This window comes from Rattus norvegicus, chromosome 7 (assembly GCF_021556685.1).
Source record: "Rattus norvegicus strain SHRSP/BbbUtx chromosome 7, alternate assembly SHRSP_T2T, whole genome shotgun sequence".
Lineage (NCBI taxonomy): Eukaryota > Metazoa > Chordata > Mammalia > Rodentia > Muridae > Rattus > Rattus norvegicus.
The window spans coordinates 117,890,229-117,902,891 of record NC_141540.1 but is presented as its reverse complement, the minus strand read 5'-3'; the positions used below and the strand labels follow the sequence as shown (position 1 = coordinate 117,902,891).

The following is a 12,663-nucleotide window of genomic DNA, read 5'->3' as shown; positions in this document are numbered from 1 at the left end:
CTGCCGTGTATGATCTATATATACGTCCTTCTGACCTTGAGGTAGCACTCTGTCTCCTGTGGGGCACAGAGCCCCTGAAGCCATTGCCCTAAACCAGCAATGGGTCCTGCCCCTGTTGCTCATCCCACACATACAGCATCCTAATGACAGCTGGGCAATTATATGCCAAAGACCAGCTTCAACACCAGGGTAAACTGAAACTGAAGGGGGTCATAGAGTCAGTGGGGGCCAGTGCTGATGGAACCTTGGTAGGGGCTGCTACTGACAGTAGCCAGCAAGTAGACAAAAGGAAAGAAGAAAAATATATACACATTGGGTGGATGAAGCAAGACAAGCAAGCTCCAACAACTCCACGTACAGGCAGACAGACATAGACATAGACATTTACACATTGGTGGAATGGGGCTGTGTGTGTGTGTGTGTGTGTGTGTGTGTGTGTGTGTGTGTGTGTGTGTGTGTATGTACACAGACATGCATGCCTACATTGGTGGATGGAGCCAACTCCAACAAGCTCCAATGGATTATAGACACACACACACACACACACACACACACACACACACACACACAATTTGGTGGATGGAAAAAAGCTCCCAACAACTTTCTTCTCCCACAGCTTATATATCCCAGCAAAATCTTTCAAGCAATACAAAAATCACAACGCCCTTACACTCTGTTTTTCTCTAAGTGAATGATTACAAAAAATATACATAAGAGAAAAATGTTTCCCAATGTGCTCACATGATCAGATGTTTTTGGGTGAAAAACAAATGTGAAAACAGATTATTGCCAAAAATCCACATACATCTGTAACTAAGCAACTCGTTATAGATTAACAAAGAGATTAACCAAGTGTGAGCAAGCAGGGTAGTTTTTTTTTTTTTTTTCAGCCAGTTTCTCTTGACTGGCAGGCAGCTTTTGAGGTTACAAAGGGGAAAAAATCAGTTATTATTTATCTTAAAAAGAAACCTCATAAAAACCTTAAAAGAATCACCAATCTAAACTTTTGCATTAAAAAAAAAAACCCAACTGGACATTTCTACTTTAAATCCTCAAGTCGCCTATCTACCCCTTAAGAAATTGTATTAAGGGGGTTGGGGATTTAGCTCAGTGGTAGAGCGCTTGCCTAGCAAGCGCAAGGTCCTGGGTTCGGTCCTCAGCTCCGGAAAAAAAAAAAAAAGAAGAAGAAAGAAATTGTATTAAATCATATCAGGAAGTCGAGGGCAAAAATGGGTACAAGCAATTAATCACACCTTGACTACCAGCCCAGCTTTAGCAAGCGAGTCACATTAGCTAGTGCCAGCTGAGCTACTATTGTTTTTGTTCCCTGACCATAAAAAACCTCTAGCTTAACTATTAAGAGTGTGCACTTCTGACGTTCAAACTGTTCCCCAAGATTTTCTACATCAGAGTCACTAACGAAAACATCTTAATCTATTCTCCAAATTCCAGGGGTGGCGGTCATTGCTAAGGGTGGTGGCTGAATCACCCATCTGTTCCAGGAGCAGTGCCTGAAAAGCTCAAGCTCTAATAGAAGTGCCACGGTGCTGCCCAGTGAGGGGCCTGAAGCGCCCACGGAGTTCTCACACAAGTCATAGGTTGTAAGGGATGTGGTGGTGACTGTGAAGACAGCTCTACAATAGCACAGAGTCCTCAGGGTGACACAAAGGACAAAGGGCTCTGCCTCTTAGAAGCACACACACCATGGGTAGGCTGGATCCTTCTTAAAGCTTTTTTTTTTTTTTTCTTCTGTTCCTCCTCAACAATCCTCACAATTATAGAGAAGAAGTGAGTCCTCACAGCTCCTGGAATGGTTGGAATCTGCCAACCTGAGTGGCTGCTTCCTTGCCTGCCATAAACACCTTCCCAGCAGCACTTGAGAGCTCTAGGCAGTTCACAGGCTTCATGAATTCAGTCCAGAGCACAGGCTGTTCATCTCCTCTGCTGTCCTGTGCCAAGTTGGACACCATGACCCTGCCATGTGGTAGTCAATCCTCCAAGGGATTCTGAGGATTCAACCTAAGGCCTCGTGCGGGTTGCTCGGCAAATGCTTTGCCACTGAGCTACACGTATGTCTGCCATATGCATGATGGGTGCCAGAGGCCAGAGAAGGCATTGGATCCCCTGAAACTAGTTACAGGTAATTTCGAGCTACTATGTGGGCACTCAGAACCCAGGTCCTCTAGAAGAGTCAGCCCTTGTAACTACTGCTGAGCCATTTCCCCAGCCTCTTTGGGTTTTTTGTTTGTTTGTTTGTTTTTTGAGATGGTCTCACTATGTAACCCACGCTGGCCTCAAACCCGATCCTGATTCTGCCTCCCCAGTGATGGGGTAACAGGTATCTGCCACCAGGCACAGATCAGGCTCCACCCTACCTCTCTTTTGTTGTTTTCTGAGATTGGATCTGCCTAGCCCCGAACTTGCTTATGGGGACCAGGCTGGCCTCTAACTCAAAGAGCTATGTCTGCCTCTGCCTCCTGAGTGCTGGAATTAGGGGGTATTCGCTGTGATGCCCGGTTTTTTTACTTCTTTTCATATTATCAGTAGCCACTGAATTAAGTCTTGCAGGACTCGTAGGGAACTGCTAATCAGGTTGCATTGTTTGGCTCTATTTTAATTTTGCACGGTGATAACACACAGAAGCTGCCACTGTAGCTTGGATCTCACGGTTCGGTGGCATTAAGCTCGTCCATGGTAAGGTCCCCTCCACACCTTCGTCGTCTTCCCAAGCGGAACCTTCAGATGTAGTGACAACAGTTCCCAGGTGCTGAAGTTCACCATTTGCCCTTTTTTAGGGGGTGGGGGTGGGGGTGGTGCTGAGGGAACAATTGTTGTGGCATACAATAGAGGTGTTTGATAGAGGCTTTCGGAGTTTGATTTTTCCTTCTACCACGTGGGTCCTTGGCAAGCTTCTTTACTCGCTGAGCCACCTCACCTACTCCAGACATGGGTTTATAGACCTTTTCCATGACAGTAACGGCAGTTGAGCTGGCTGGGAATGACCAGGAGAAGCAACGATATAGCTACATGGGGGCCGGTTATTTTGGCCTTCCAGGGCTCAGGTAAGGTCTCCCCTTTGAGGGAGAAGTCTAGGGAAGCCAGATCAATCAAGTCTATACTAAGACTTCTCCCTAGGGGATAAAACCAACCTGCTTTCAGCCCCCAGCAGCCCAGCAATGAAAAGGAATAGGAAGGGCAGTTTGGGTGGATGGCATCTTCAGAGTTACCTGTGGGGAATGCTCTCATGTTGGCTCTCCCAGTTCCCGGCCACAATTCCTCCACAAAAGCAGGAGGGATGCTGCATTGCAAGGACCCTAGCCATTATTAACATGGACGTGTGTATGTTTGGAACAGGTCTTTAGCAGTTGACCCCTGAGCTCAAGGATACTCAGCTAGATTCTTTCCCCACCCTGCCCTACCCTCCAGAATACTAGGTGACAGAGTTCTTTAGTTATTAGGCTCATATCCAACCACACCCCAGAGGGCTAGAGTTCAGGACTGGTATGAACCTGCGTGGAAGAGGTCCACAGTACCTCGGGGGCTACTGGAAGCCCTCTTCCAGAAGGCCAAAATGCCTCGTGGCTTCCAGAAAGCCAAAATGCCTTGTGACCTGGGGATCTTAAGCTCCTGGAAATTCCAACCCCTCCTTCAGCCTGCCACCTGGATAGAGATAAGGCTCAGGGGTCAAAGGCCGGAAGGATCCGTTGGGAAGGGTTGGGAAGGGGCACGGCTGGGAACTGCAGCCCTACCTCAGTCTTCTTGTGCTCAGGCTGAAGGGCTCAACCACAGGGCTTCAAATTCCTACTGCTCAATTGAAACTCCTCAAAGCCCCAAAAGTTGGCTAGGACCAAGGTCACATCTTTGCTTCCTGTTTGTCTAGGTCAGGGCTTCAGCCATTTCCTGGAGATTTTCCCCCGGAGGGCTGGGGACCATGACTCAGCAAGTATCTTTCAGAATCTCCCACTGTAGCCCATGTTGGACCCAGAGGAGCCAAGAACGGCACCCCCACCCTCGGGCTACAAGACTTGGAATTTGTCTAAGCTGCTTGAGCTGAGAGGCAGCTGGTGAAGGGTGGAGGTAAGCCTAAGGGCTCTCCTGAAAATGTCAAATAGAACACCCTTGTTTGACTTGGTAACATCTATGCGCTCAAACCCCTAATCCGCAGCTCCAGAGGCAAGATAACAGAAGGGGATGATCCGGGCTCTTCAGGGAACAGAGAAAGCCCCGACTGGCGGTTCAGAGTGTGACAGGCTCAAGCCGCCCACCTAACGAAAGGGACCCACCTTTAGCTCCAGCCCCAGGAGGCTACAGCTCCTTGCCCCTAGACTTTCAGGGAGGATCTGCCACTGGAATGGCTAACCCAGCAGCCAATCACAGAGCCCTGCAGGAAATATCTGGGAGAGGTCTTGTAGCTAGGGTCAGGCGAGTTGAACCCAGCTCCAGTCTGGCCCCAGGCAGTCCCAGCAGTCTCCTGCTAGCCCAGAAGCCAGCACCACTGCAGGGAACACTTTGGGAGCGTGAGGCATGATGCTCCCAAAGTCGCTCACACAGGGGCTCTTGTTGGCGATGCTGGTGGGCACAGCAGCAATGGTCCAGCCCTATCACCTGCTCAGCCTACTCACCTCGGGCCAGGGTGCTCTGGATCGAACGGCACTGGACGGCCTGTTAAATACGCTGGTGGCCCGTGTGCACTGCACCGACGGGCCGTGTGAAAAGGTAACACCCCCACCCAATGGGTCCCCCAGCCCCGGCCCTTTCCTGCCTGCTCCACCCTGTGGCAGGCACTAAAGAGAGCTGGGCAAACTCCAGGAGGCGGGTCTGGAGGCTGGTGTCTGAACCTGCTGGCAGGCTGGAGCCTCCCTTCCGTTTCTGGGGGGCTTATACAGGCTTGGCCTCCCTCCTGGGACACGTAGTTCTCATTCCCCCCCAGGGTATCAAATTTGCCTTGACTCTAAGTGACTACTCTCACCTTCAGGATCAGAGAGTAACTGCTGGGGACCCCTTTGTGTAGGCTCCTAGTCAGGTTAACTGTACAAGCGGCAGAAGGGGACATAAGATAGAATCCATTCCCTGCCTAAGCCTGGTGGGCCCAATCTAGCCCGGACCCTGTCTACCTGTTTGTCCACAGTGTCTGTCTGTGGAGACTGCCTTGGCTCTAGGCAAACCTGATAAGCCACAGCTTGCCCCAGAATCAGTCCTGGAGTCCAGATACATTACTTACCTCAGTGCCGCCGCTGCCCTCTACCTCAACGACCCAGAGAAAACATGCAAGGACATCCGAGCTGGCCTCTTGGCCTCTCATGTGGACGATTACCTGGCCAAACTGGAGAGTCCAGAGGCCATGACCCTGGGTCTGAGCCAGCTACTGCAGAAGATTGAGGCCCATGATGCCAGCCAACCCACCAGGGAGGAGGTGAGGGCCCAGAGGGCTTTCAGAGTGTAGTGACAAGGACTGTGTAGTACCATGGAAGGGAGGCTACCCCAGGAAGAGAAATGTCCCACGTGCAACCTCATTGGTGTCTGTGGAGATACGTGGGTGGCTAAGTGTATTGGGTACACTGTTGGGTAGGATGACTTCCAAGGGAGTCTGGGGGAACCCTTTGGGGAAATGGCGGTCAGGAAGGCTCTGGGGCAGAGGGACGTCATAGGCCACAGTGAAGGGAGTGACTAGCTGGGGCAGCCTAGGTTTATGGGATAGGTGGCTGGTATAGGGATATAGTCTGAAGTCTTTGGTGAAATCTGGGAAGTTGTCTGAGGGGGTTGGGGGATTGATGGGAGACCCATCCAGTGAGTGGACTCCAGAAGTTGTTACTGAGGGTGGAGCTGAGGCCTGTCTCTCTTACAGACCTGTGTAGATGTTCCCCAACTGCTGGAGGAGGCTGAGGAAGCAGGGGTTTCCAGAAGCCCTGGCCTGGTCTTGACAGCCTTGCTGGATCACGTCCTTAATGGATCCTGCTTCCAAGGCCTGCCTAGCCCTCAGTACTTTGTGGACTTTGTGTTCAGGCAACTCAGTAGTAAGCCTCGCAATATCACGCTGCCCGGTGAGGCCTAGTCTGTGATCATCAGCCCCTACTCCTGGGGGAGGGGACAAGGCTGGCGCTGAACGCACTGACTGGACTGACTTTTTTTTTTTTTTTGCCAGAATTGGAGGATTTGATGCATCACCTTGGGGTGGGTGGAGAGGATCACAGTGACCATGGTGACCATGTTGACCACAGTCATCTGGACAGGGAAGCCAACCACCAAGACTCTGAGCTCCATGCTACCCACAACAGCAGCTCCAGTGTATGGGACACGGTGAGTCACTCCTGCCGATCTGGAGGAAGGTGGGCTTCCATGGGTCTGCTCAGATGCCTGATGCCTGTCCTGCTCTCTTTGCCTCCAGCTGTGCCTGAGTGCCAAAGATGTAATGGCTGTGTATGGGCTATCTGAAGAGGCCGGGGTGAGCCCTCAGGCCTGGGCCCAACTGACCCCTGCCTTGGTCCAGCAGCAGCTAAGTGAAGCCTGCAGCTCCAGTCCCATTATCCATGTACAGGACCAGCTCAGTCAAGCAGAGAGTGAGTCCCTAACCCTGGGTGCTAGCCTCATGGTATTGAGCTCGACGAGAGAGCAGGGAGTAGGCACTGAGGAATGAGGAACCAGCAAAGGAGGGACAGATAGTGGATTTCAAGGCTAGAGGGCCAGTGTAAATAGATACCTGGCACCTGCTGACAGCCCACAGATCTGTTGAGATCCGGCTCACTTCCTGGCTGGACTTGGGCATTGGCTCTGTAGGATCTAGGGGGAATCTCAGTGTAGCTTCACCCACAGGGTATCTGTATGGCTCTCTGGCCACCCTGCTCATCTGCCTCTGCGCTGTGTTCGGTCTTCTGCTGCTGACCTGTGCCAAATGCAGCACAGCCACCCACTACATCATGCAGACCTTCCTAAGCTTGGCTGTGGGTGCACTCACAGGCGATGCTCTCCTGCACCTGATACCCAAGGTCAGCCCTCACTCAACAGGGTCCTCCCACCCCCACTGTCCTTTCCTAGCCCCAGCCTAAAGCCCCCTGTATCCCTGAAGTCCCCAGTCGGTACCCACCCCCTTCTCAGGTGCTGGGATTGCACACGCATAGTGGAGAGGTTCACTCCCACGAGGAGGAGAGCATTGGTGGACAGTCCACCTGGCGCCTGCTGGCTGTACTTGGAGGCTTCTACATTTTCTTCCTGTTTGAGAGCTTCTTCAACCTCTTATTGCCCAGAGACCAGGTTAGGCTTGGGGAACCACTAGGTGGGATTGGGTAAGGGCTTGATGGGCTCTGACCAGTTTTTCCACAGGATCATGAGAAAGATGGGCCTTGTAGCCACGGTGGGCACAGCCATGGAATATCACTGCAGCTATCACCCAGCAATCTCCGGCAATCCAAACAGCCCCATGAGAGCTCTCGCTCAGACTTGGTAAGTGGCAAGTCCTACCCAACATGGAGCCTTTTAGTCATGTATTTGCCTGGGTTCATTCTCGTTCCCCCCAGGTGACAGAGGAGACCCCGGAACTACTGAACCCAGACACCCGGCGACTGAGAGCAGGTGAGTCCTGAGGGAGTTCCTGGAGGGCTGCGGATCTGGGGGTTGCCCTTAGGCATGCGCAGAACCTGGCCTACAGGACCCATGCTTGCTGTGCCCACAGAGCTGAGAATGTTGCCCTATCTGATCACACTGGGTGATGCCGTGCACAACTTTGCTGATGGGCTCGCTGTGGGCGCAGCCTTCTCATCCACATGGAAGACTGGGCTGGCCACCTCATTGGCAGTGTTCTGCCATGAGCTGCCTCACGAACTTGGTGAGCTCTGGGGTGTGGCTTAAAGGGTGGGCCTTAGTGGGAGTGATCTATTCTGGAGGTGACCAAGGCCAGAGGAGAAGGGACAAGGCCCTTCTATGAGAGCAGCCTGTCATGGGGTGGGGTGGGGGGGTGCTGGTTGCTGGGAAGGGCACTGGCCTTTGGGTGTGTCTGTCTGTGATGTTGGTGTGACTGGTGTGGTGGGCTGTGCCTGACATGTGGGCATAACTCTCATTGACTTGCTCTGTTCTAGGGGACTTTGCTGCTCTGCTGCATGCCGGGCTGACTGTGAAACGTGCGCTTCTGCTGAATCTGGCCTCAGCGCTCACAGCATTCGCTGGCCTCTACGTGGCTCTAGCAGTCGGAGTAGGCGAGGAGGGCGAGACTTGGATTCTGGCGGTAGCCACTGGCCTCTTCCTTTACGTGGCGCTCTGTGACATGGTTAGTCAGGAGGAGAGCCTATGTAGGGGCAGGGAGCTAAGCCGGGGCTCCACCCAACTGGCTACTGAACTGGTGTCCACTTTTTCCTCAGCTCCCAGCCATGATGAATGTGCGGGACCAGCGGCCCTGGCTTCTTTTCCTGCTCCACAACGTGGGTCTGCTGGGCGGCTGGACCATCCTGCTGCTGCTGTCATTGTACGAAGACAGCATCACCTTCTGATGGCTCTGTCCCATTCCAGTCCTTGTCCCTGCCTGCTGATTCTGCTTTACTGCCTTAATCCGTCTAACAGTTGGATCCACTACGGGTAGCTGGAGGGTTCAGCCTCATTTCCCCTGCTCTGACTTCAATAAAGACTTGCCCATCTGCACTTCAAACCCAACTGCACTCTCTTCTTGTAGGGTCTCCTGGTGAAAGCTCTGAGGCAGGGCACTGCCTCCTTCCTCAGCATTTGCTATGGACAGCTACACTGGGGGTCCTGTGGACAGACAGCTTGTCTTTTCTATAATTAAACCCGGGGAATGGTCAGAGTCCTCCAGGATCTGAAGGGGTTGGGGGTGGTCCTTGTCCCCAGTCAAAACATTACCAATAATGCTTACAAGTATGAGGGCTTATTTCTGCCATGAATGGAAACCCAGAGACCATCAAACCAAAGGACAACCCATTGATATTGAGCAGCTCCACAGCTCTTGGCGGGATTGGCTTTCCCAAAGCCCCTCGCATTAGCTTCTGGAGGTTGGCATGATTGTCTACTCTAGACTAGGTGGCTAAAGAACGGAAATTTATTCTCTCAGTTCTGGAGGTTAGAGGACTGAAGGCAAGTTTTCAATCAGGCATAAGAAATGGATCCCAGGGCTGGAGAGACGGCATGGCAGTTAAAAGCACTGACTGCTCTTTCAGAGGTCCTGAGTTCAATTCCCAGCAACCACAGTGGTGTCTCATAACCATCTGTGATGTGATCTTGGCGCTCTCTTCTGGCGTGTAGGCATATATGCAGGCAGAACACTATACATAGGAAGTCTTTTTAAAAAAAGAAAAGGAAAAAAAGTGTCCGGGTTTGAATGACAGTCACCACACAATCCAAAACATTTCATCAGGACCAAAAGTTTTACTTCTGCAAGAAGGGTGTGTAGCTGTGCTAAGCAAGCAAGAGAGCATATCCAGCAAAGGTACTGATGGGTTTTTTATAATACTTAATTCAAAAGGAGACAGTGTCTCAATGTGGGGTTAGAGCTTAGCTTCATATACCTGCATGATTGATTGGCAAATGCAGAACAGTGCAGGTGCTAAGCGGAAATAAATTTGAACAGTGTTAACTGTTAGGCCAGGCATGAGATGCATGCCTTTAATACCAGTACTCGGGAGAGGTGGAGGCAGGTGGATTTCTGTGAGTTCAGGCCTGCAATGTTTTATGAGTTTCAAGCCAGTTGAAGCTACACAGCATGACCCTGTATCAAAAAAAAAAAAAAAAAAATCAGAATAGTCGGAGCTGTGTAGAGAGACCCTGTCTCAATAGTGAAAAACAAACCTAGGAAGAGGTTGAATTTACCAAGCGGTCACTTTATTTGTAACGTTTGTTGTTGCTGTTTACATTTTCAGACCTCTTACTATGTTCTGTTTGTTTGGCTGGGTTCTCTGTGTAGCGCTGGCTGTTCTGGAACTATATAGACCAGGCTCGAACTCACAAGATACACCTGGCTCTGCTACCCCAATGCTGGTCAAAGGAATGTACCGCCACAGTCCAGAGCCGCTGGGCTACAGGAAGGGGGAAGGCACGTTGACCTCATCTTGTTTACCTTCCGCCGGCCCGCACAGCCCTGAAGCTCCTCCTCTTCCTCCAGCTGCTGTGTCAGGCGGTCAGCATCATCCTCTAGAAAAGTTAAGTCGGCTGACCCCGAGCCTATGATGTTCTAGCTCTCTGGGGCAGAGCAGCCACAAGCAGGAAGACTCTGGGGTCGGTGAGCTCGGTAGCCAGGTGAAGCAAAGCTGACCCCCAGCCCAACCCAGCTCCTCCAGAAGCGGGCTTCAATTAGTTTTAGTTTTGGAGGGCTTGTTTGTTTGTTTGTCTGTAGGTAGGATTTCTCTGTGTAGTCCTGATAGTCCTGGAGCGGGCAGCCTTGAACTCAGAGATCAGCCTGCCTCTGCCTTCCAGTGCTGGGATTAAAGGTGTGTGCCATCACCGCCCAGTTATTGCTATGTATTTTTGATTGGATTGGAATTCAACCAGACCAACTAGAGCTTTGCACTCTCAGAGATCTGCTTGCCTCTGCATTCTGAGTGCTGGGGAAGGCTTGGCTCTTTACCCCAGATAGATCACCACAACAAAGGAAAGAAATGACTTCACAAAGGTCCAACTTAGCAAACAACTACACAATTTAATGAGTTTATTGGGCCTCCTTACAGCAGGTAAAGAGTTGTATTTACAGGTATGTGGATGGTTCAAAAGCAGCTATGTTATCAAAAAGCTCACCCAGGGGCTGGAGAGCTGGCTTCTTCTGGAGGACCTGAGTTCAATTCCCTGCAACTACATGGTGGCTCATAACCATCTATAATGGAATCCAGTACACTCTTCTGGTGTATCTGAAGACAACTACAGTGTACTTACATACATAAAATAAATAATAATTCTAAAAAAAAACAAAAAGCTCACCCAAAGCCAGGCATGGTGGTGCATGTCTTTAAAAAGAGGGTTAGGGAGGCAAGCAGGCAGATCTCTGAGTTCCAGGCCAGCCCCTATAGCCAGCATAGCCAGGGCTAATTGAGATGTGTCTGGAAAAAACAACCAACCAACCAGAAACCAAACAAAAAACCCACAAAGCTCTCTCTGTCTGCCTGACCACTCCCACCCCGGAACTCCAGGTGTTAAAGAGCTCCCTCTCATGGGTTGGGGATTTAGCTCAGTGGTAGAGCGCTTGCCTAGGAAGCGCAAGGCCCTGGGTTTGGTCCCCAGCTCCGAAAAAAAGAAGCAAAAAAAAAAAAAAAAAAAAAGAGCTCCCTCTCGGCGTTTCAGGAACCCTTGAACCTTATACTGTTTACCTCCAGAGTCTTAAGAACCTGTAGCCAGAAGGAATGTTTAAATTTGGAGAGAAGTTTCGATTGCTTCATAACTCAGGGTGTCACTGGGTAACAAGACTGTCCTCAAAAGCGCATAGTTCTCAAGAGTGCTTGGGAGTGCACATGTGAGGTGCAATGTTACAGGTCTTAAGAGTTTTGTTTCTTAAGATTTTTATTTTAAAAACCAGGTATATATGTGCCAGCATGACTGTGCGGCTCTAATCCCAGCGCTTGGGAGGCAGAAGCAGGCAAATCTCTGAATTCGAGGCCAGCTGGGTCTACACAGAGTTTCAGGACAGCCAGGGCTATATTGTAAGACCTTATCTCAAAAATCAAGAAAATCAAACAAAGACAAAATACTTTTAGAAAGAAATCTTTAGTGTGATACAGGGGTGATCTATCACATCACCTGATCTACTGAGTGGAGTGGTGAGAGAGCTTTGTGTGTTGATATATGTTTCTGTATCCTTTTCTAAGCCTATATTCCCTTGTTATATTTTCTGAATTTAGCTAATGAGGCAAATCTTGGAGGGAGCAGAGGGCAAGAGACCAAGCTCTTCAGTTCTTATCAAGCTAGGCCACTAGGGGCTGCTGTTCGCTCTCAGCCAGGGCACGCAGGCGCAAATGCGAAGCGGTCCGGAACCCTGCTCCTCAACAACCTAGTCCTCCTAGAAGGTGGGTCCGGGCGGAAAGCGCAGGCGCAGAAACTCGGAACTCGGTGGCGGGTTTGCGCGCGCCGCCGGACCGAGTCCGCTGGCGTCCCTGTCCCCTGAGTCGGCGGCTCCGGCGTGACAGTGGCGGCGACATGTACGCGGTGTACAAGCAGGCGCACCCGCCCACCGGGCTCGAGTTTGCCATGTACTGCAACTTCTTCAACAACAGTGAGCGCAACCTCGTGGTGGCCGGCACCTCGCAGCTCTATGTGTACCGCCTGAACCGCGACGCTGAGGTAGGCCGTGTCTCCTGAACGGAGATGCCCAGGCCGTACCGTAGTCACCTCGGCAGGTTCCCCAGTGCAGAAACTGAGCCTTGCCAAAGGTCTCTGGTCCCCAGAGTCGGTTCATCGATACCACGTTGTTTGGCCTCATTTTACCCTGCCCGGACACCCCTGCCTACGGTCTACTACTTGTTCTTTGGTATTTTCAGGAGATTGTTGCAGACCTTCCATGTGCTTAGCAGCAGGGACAAGGCAGTGAACCAAGACCCTTGAGGGAGATGACCCTCCAGTGAAACAATACCTCCACACACTGACCGCCACACACAGTCGCTACAGTGTCTCTGGGAGTAAGACCCAGTGAAGGAGGCTGGGTGTTTCTAGACAAAATAACCAGAGCTTAGACTGAGCAATTTTGTT

At 51.0% G+C, this 12,663-nt stretch overlaps 2 protein-coding genes across 3 annotated transcripts in view; both read left to right on the top strand.

The window, feature by feature from the left end:
- Positions 1-4,432: 4,432 nt before the first annotated feature.
- Slc39a4 (solute carrier family 39 member 4) lies at positions 4,433-8,637 on the top strand. The gene is given in 12 exon segments (NM_001077669.2): positions 4,433-4,716; positions 5,129-5,413; positions 5,846-6,041; positions 6,143-6,297; positions 6,386-6,557; positions 6,811-6,983; positions 7,093-7,248; positions 7,318-7,437; positions 7,512-7,566; positions 7,667-7,819; positions 8,070-8,257; positions 8,349-8,637. Coding segments are annotated over 12 exon segments (1,974 nt in total). The 5' UTR covers positions 4,433-4,524; the 3' UTR covers positions 8,478-8,637.
- Positions 8,638-12,009: 3,372 nt separating this feature from the next.
- The window catches only part of Cpsf1 (cleavage and polyadenylation specific factor 1), a 10,443-nt gene continuing 9,789 nt past the window's right edge, over positions 12,010-12,663 (top strand). Inside the window, exon 1 of one of the 2 annotated variants that reach the window (NM_001401216.1) lies at positions 12,010-12,258. In NM_001401216.1, the coding sequence (NP_001388145.1) occupies positions 12,115-12,258 (144 nt within the window). In that variant the 5' untranslated portion in view covers positions 12,010-12,114. The remainder of the gene's footprint in view (positions 12,259-12,663) is intronic. The other variant, XM_087558512.1, reaches the window with a different exon arrangement.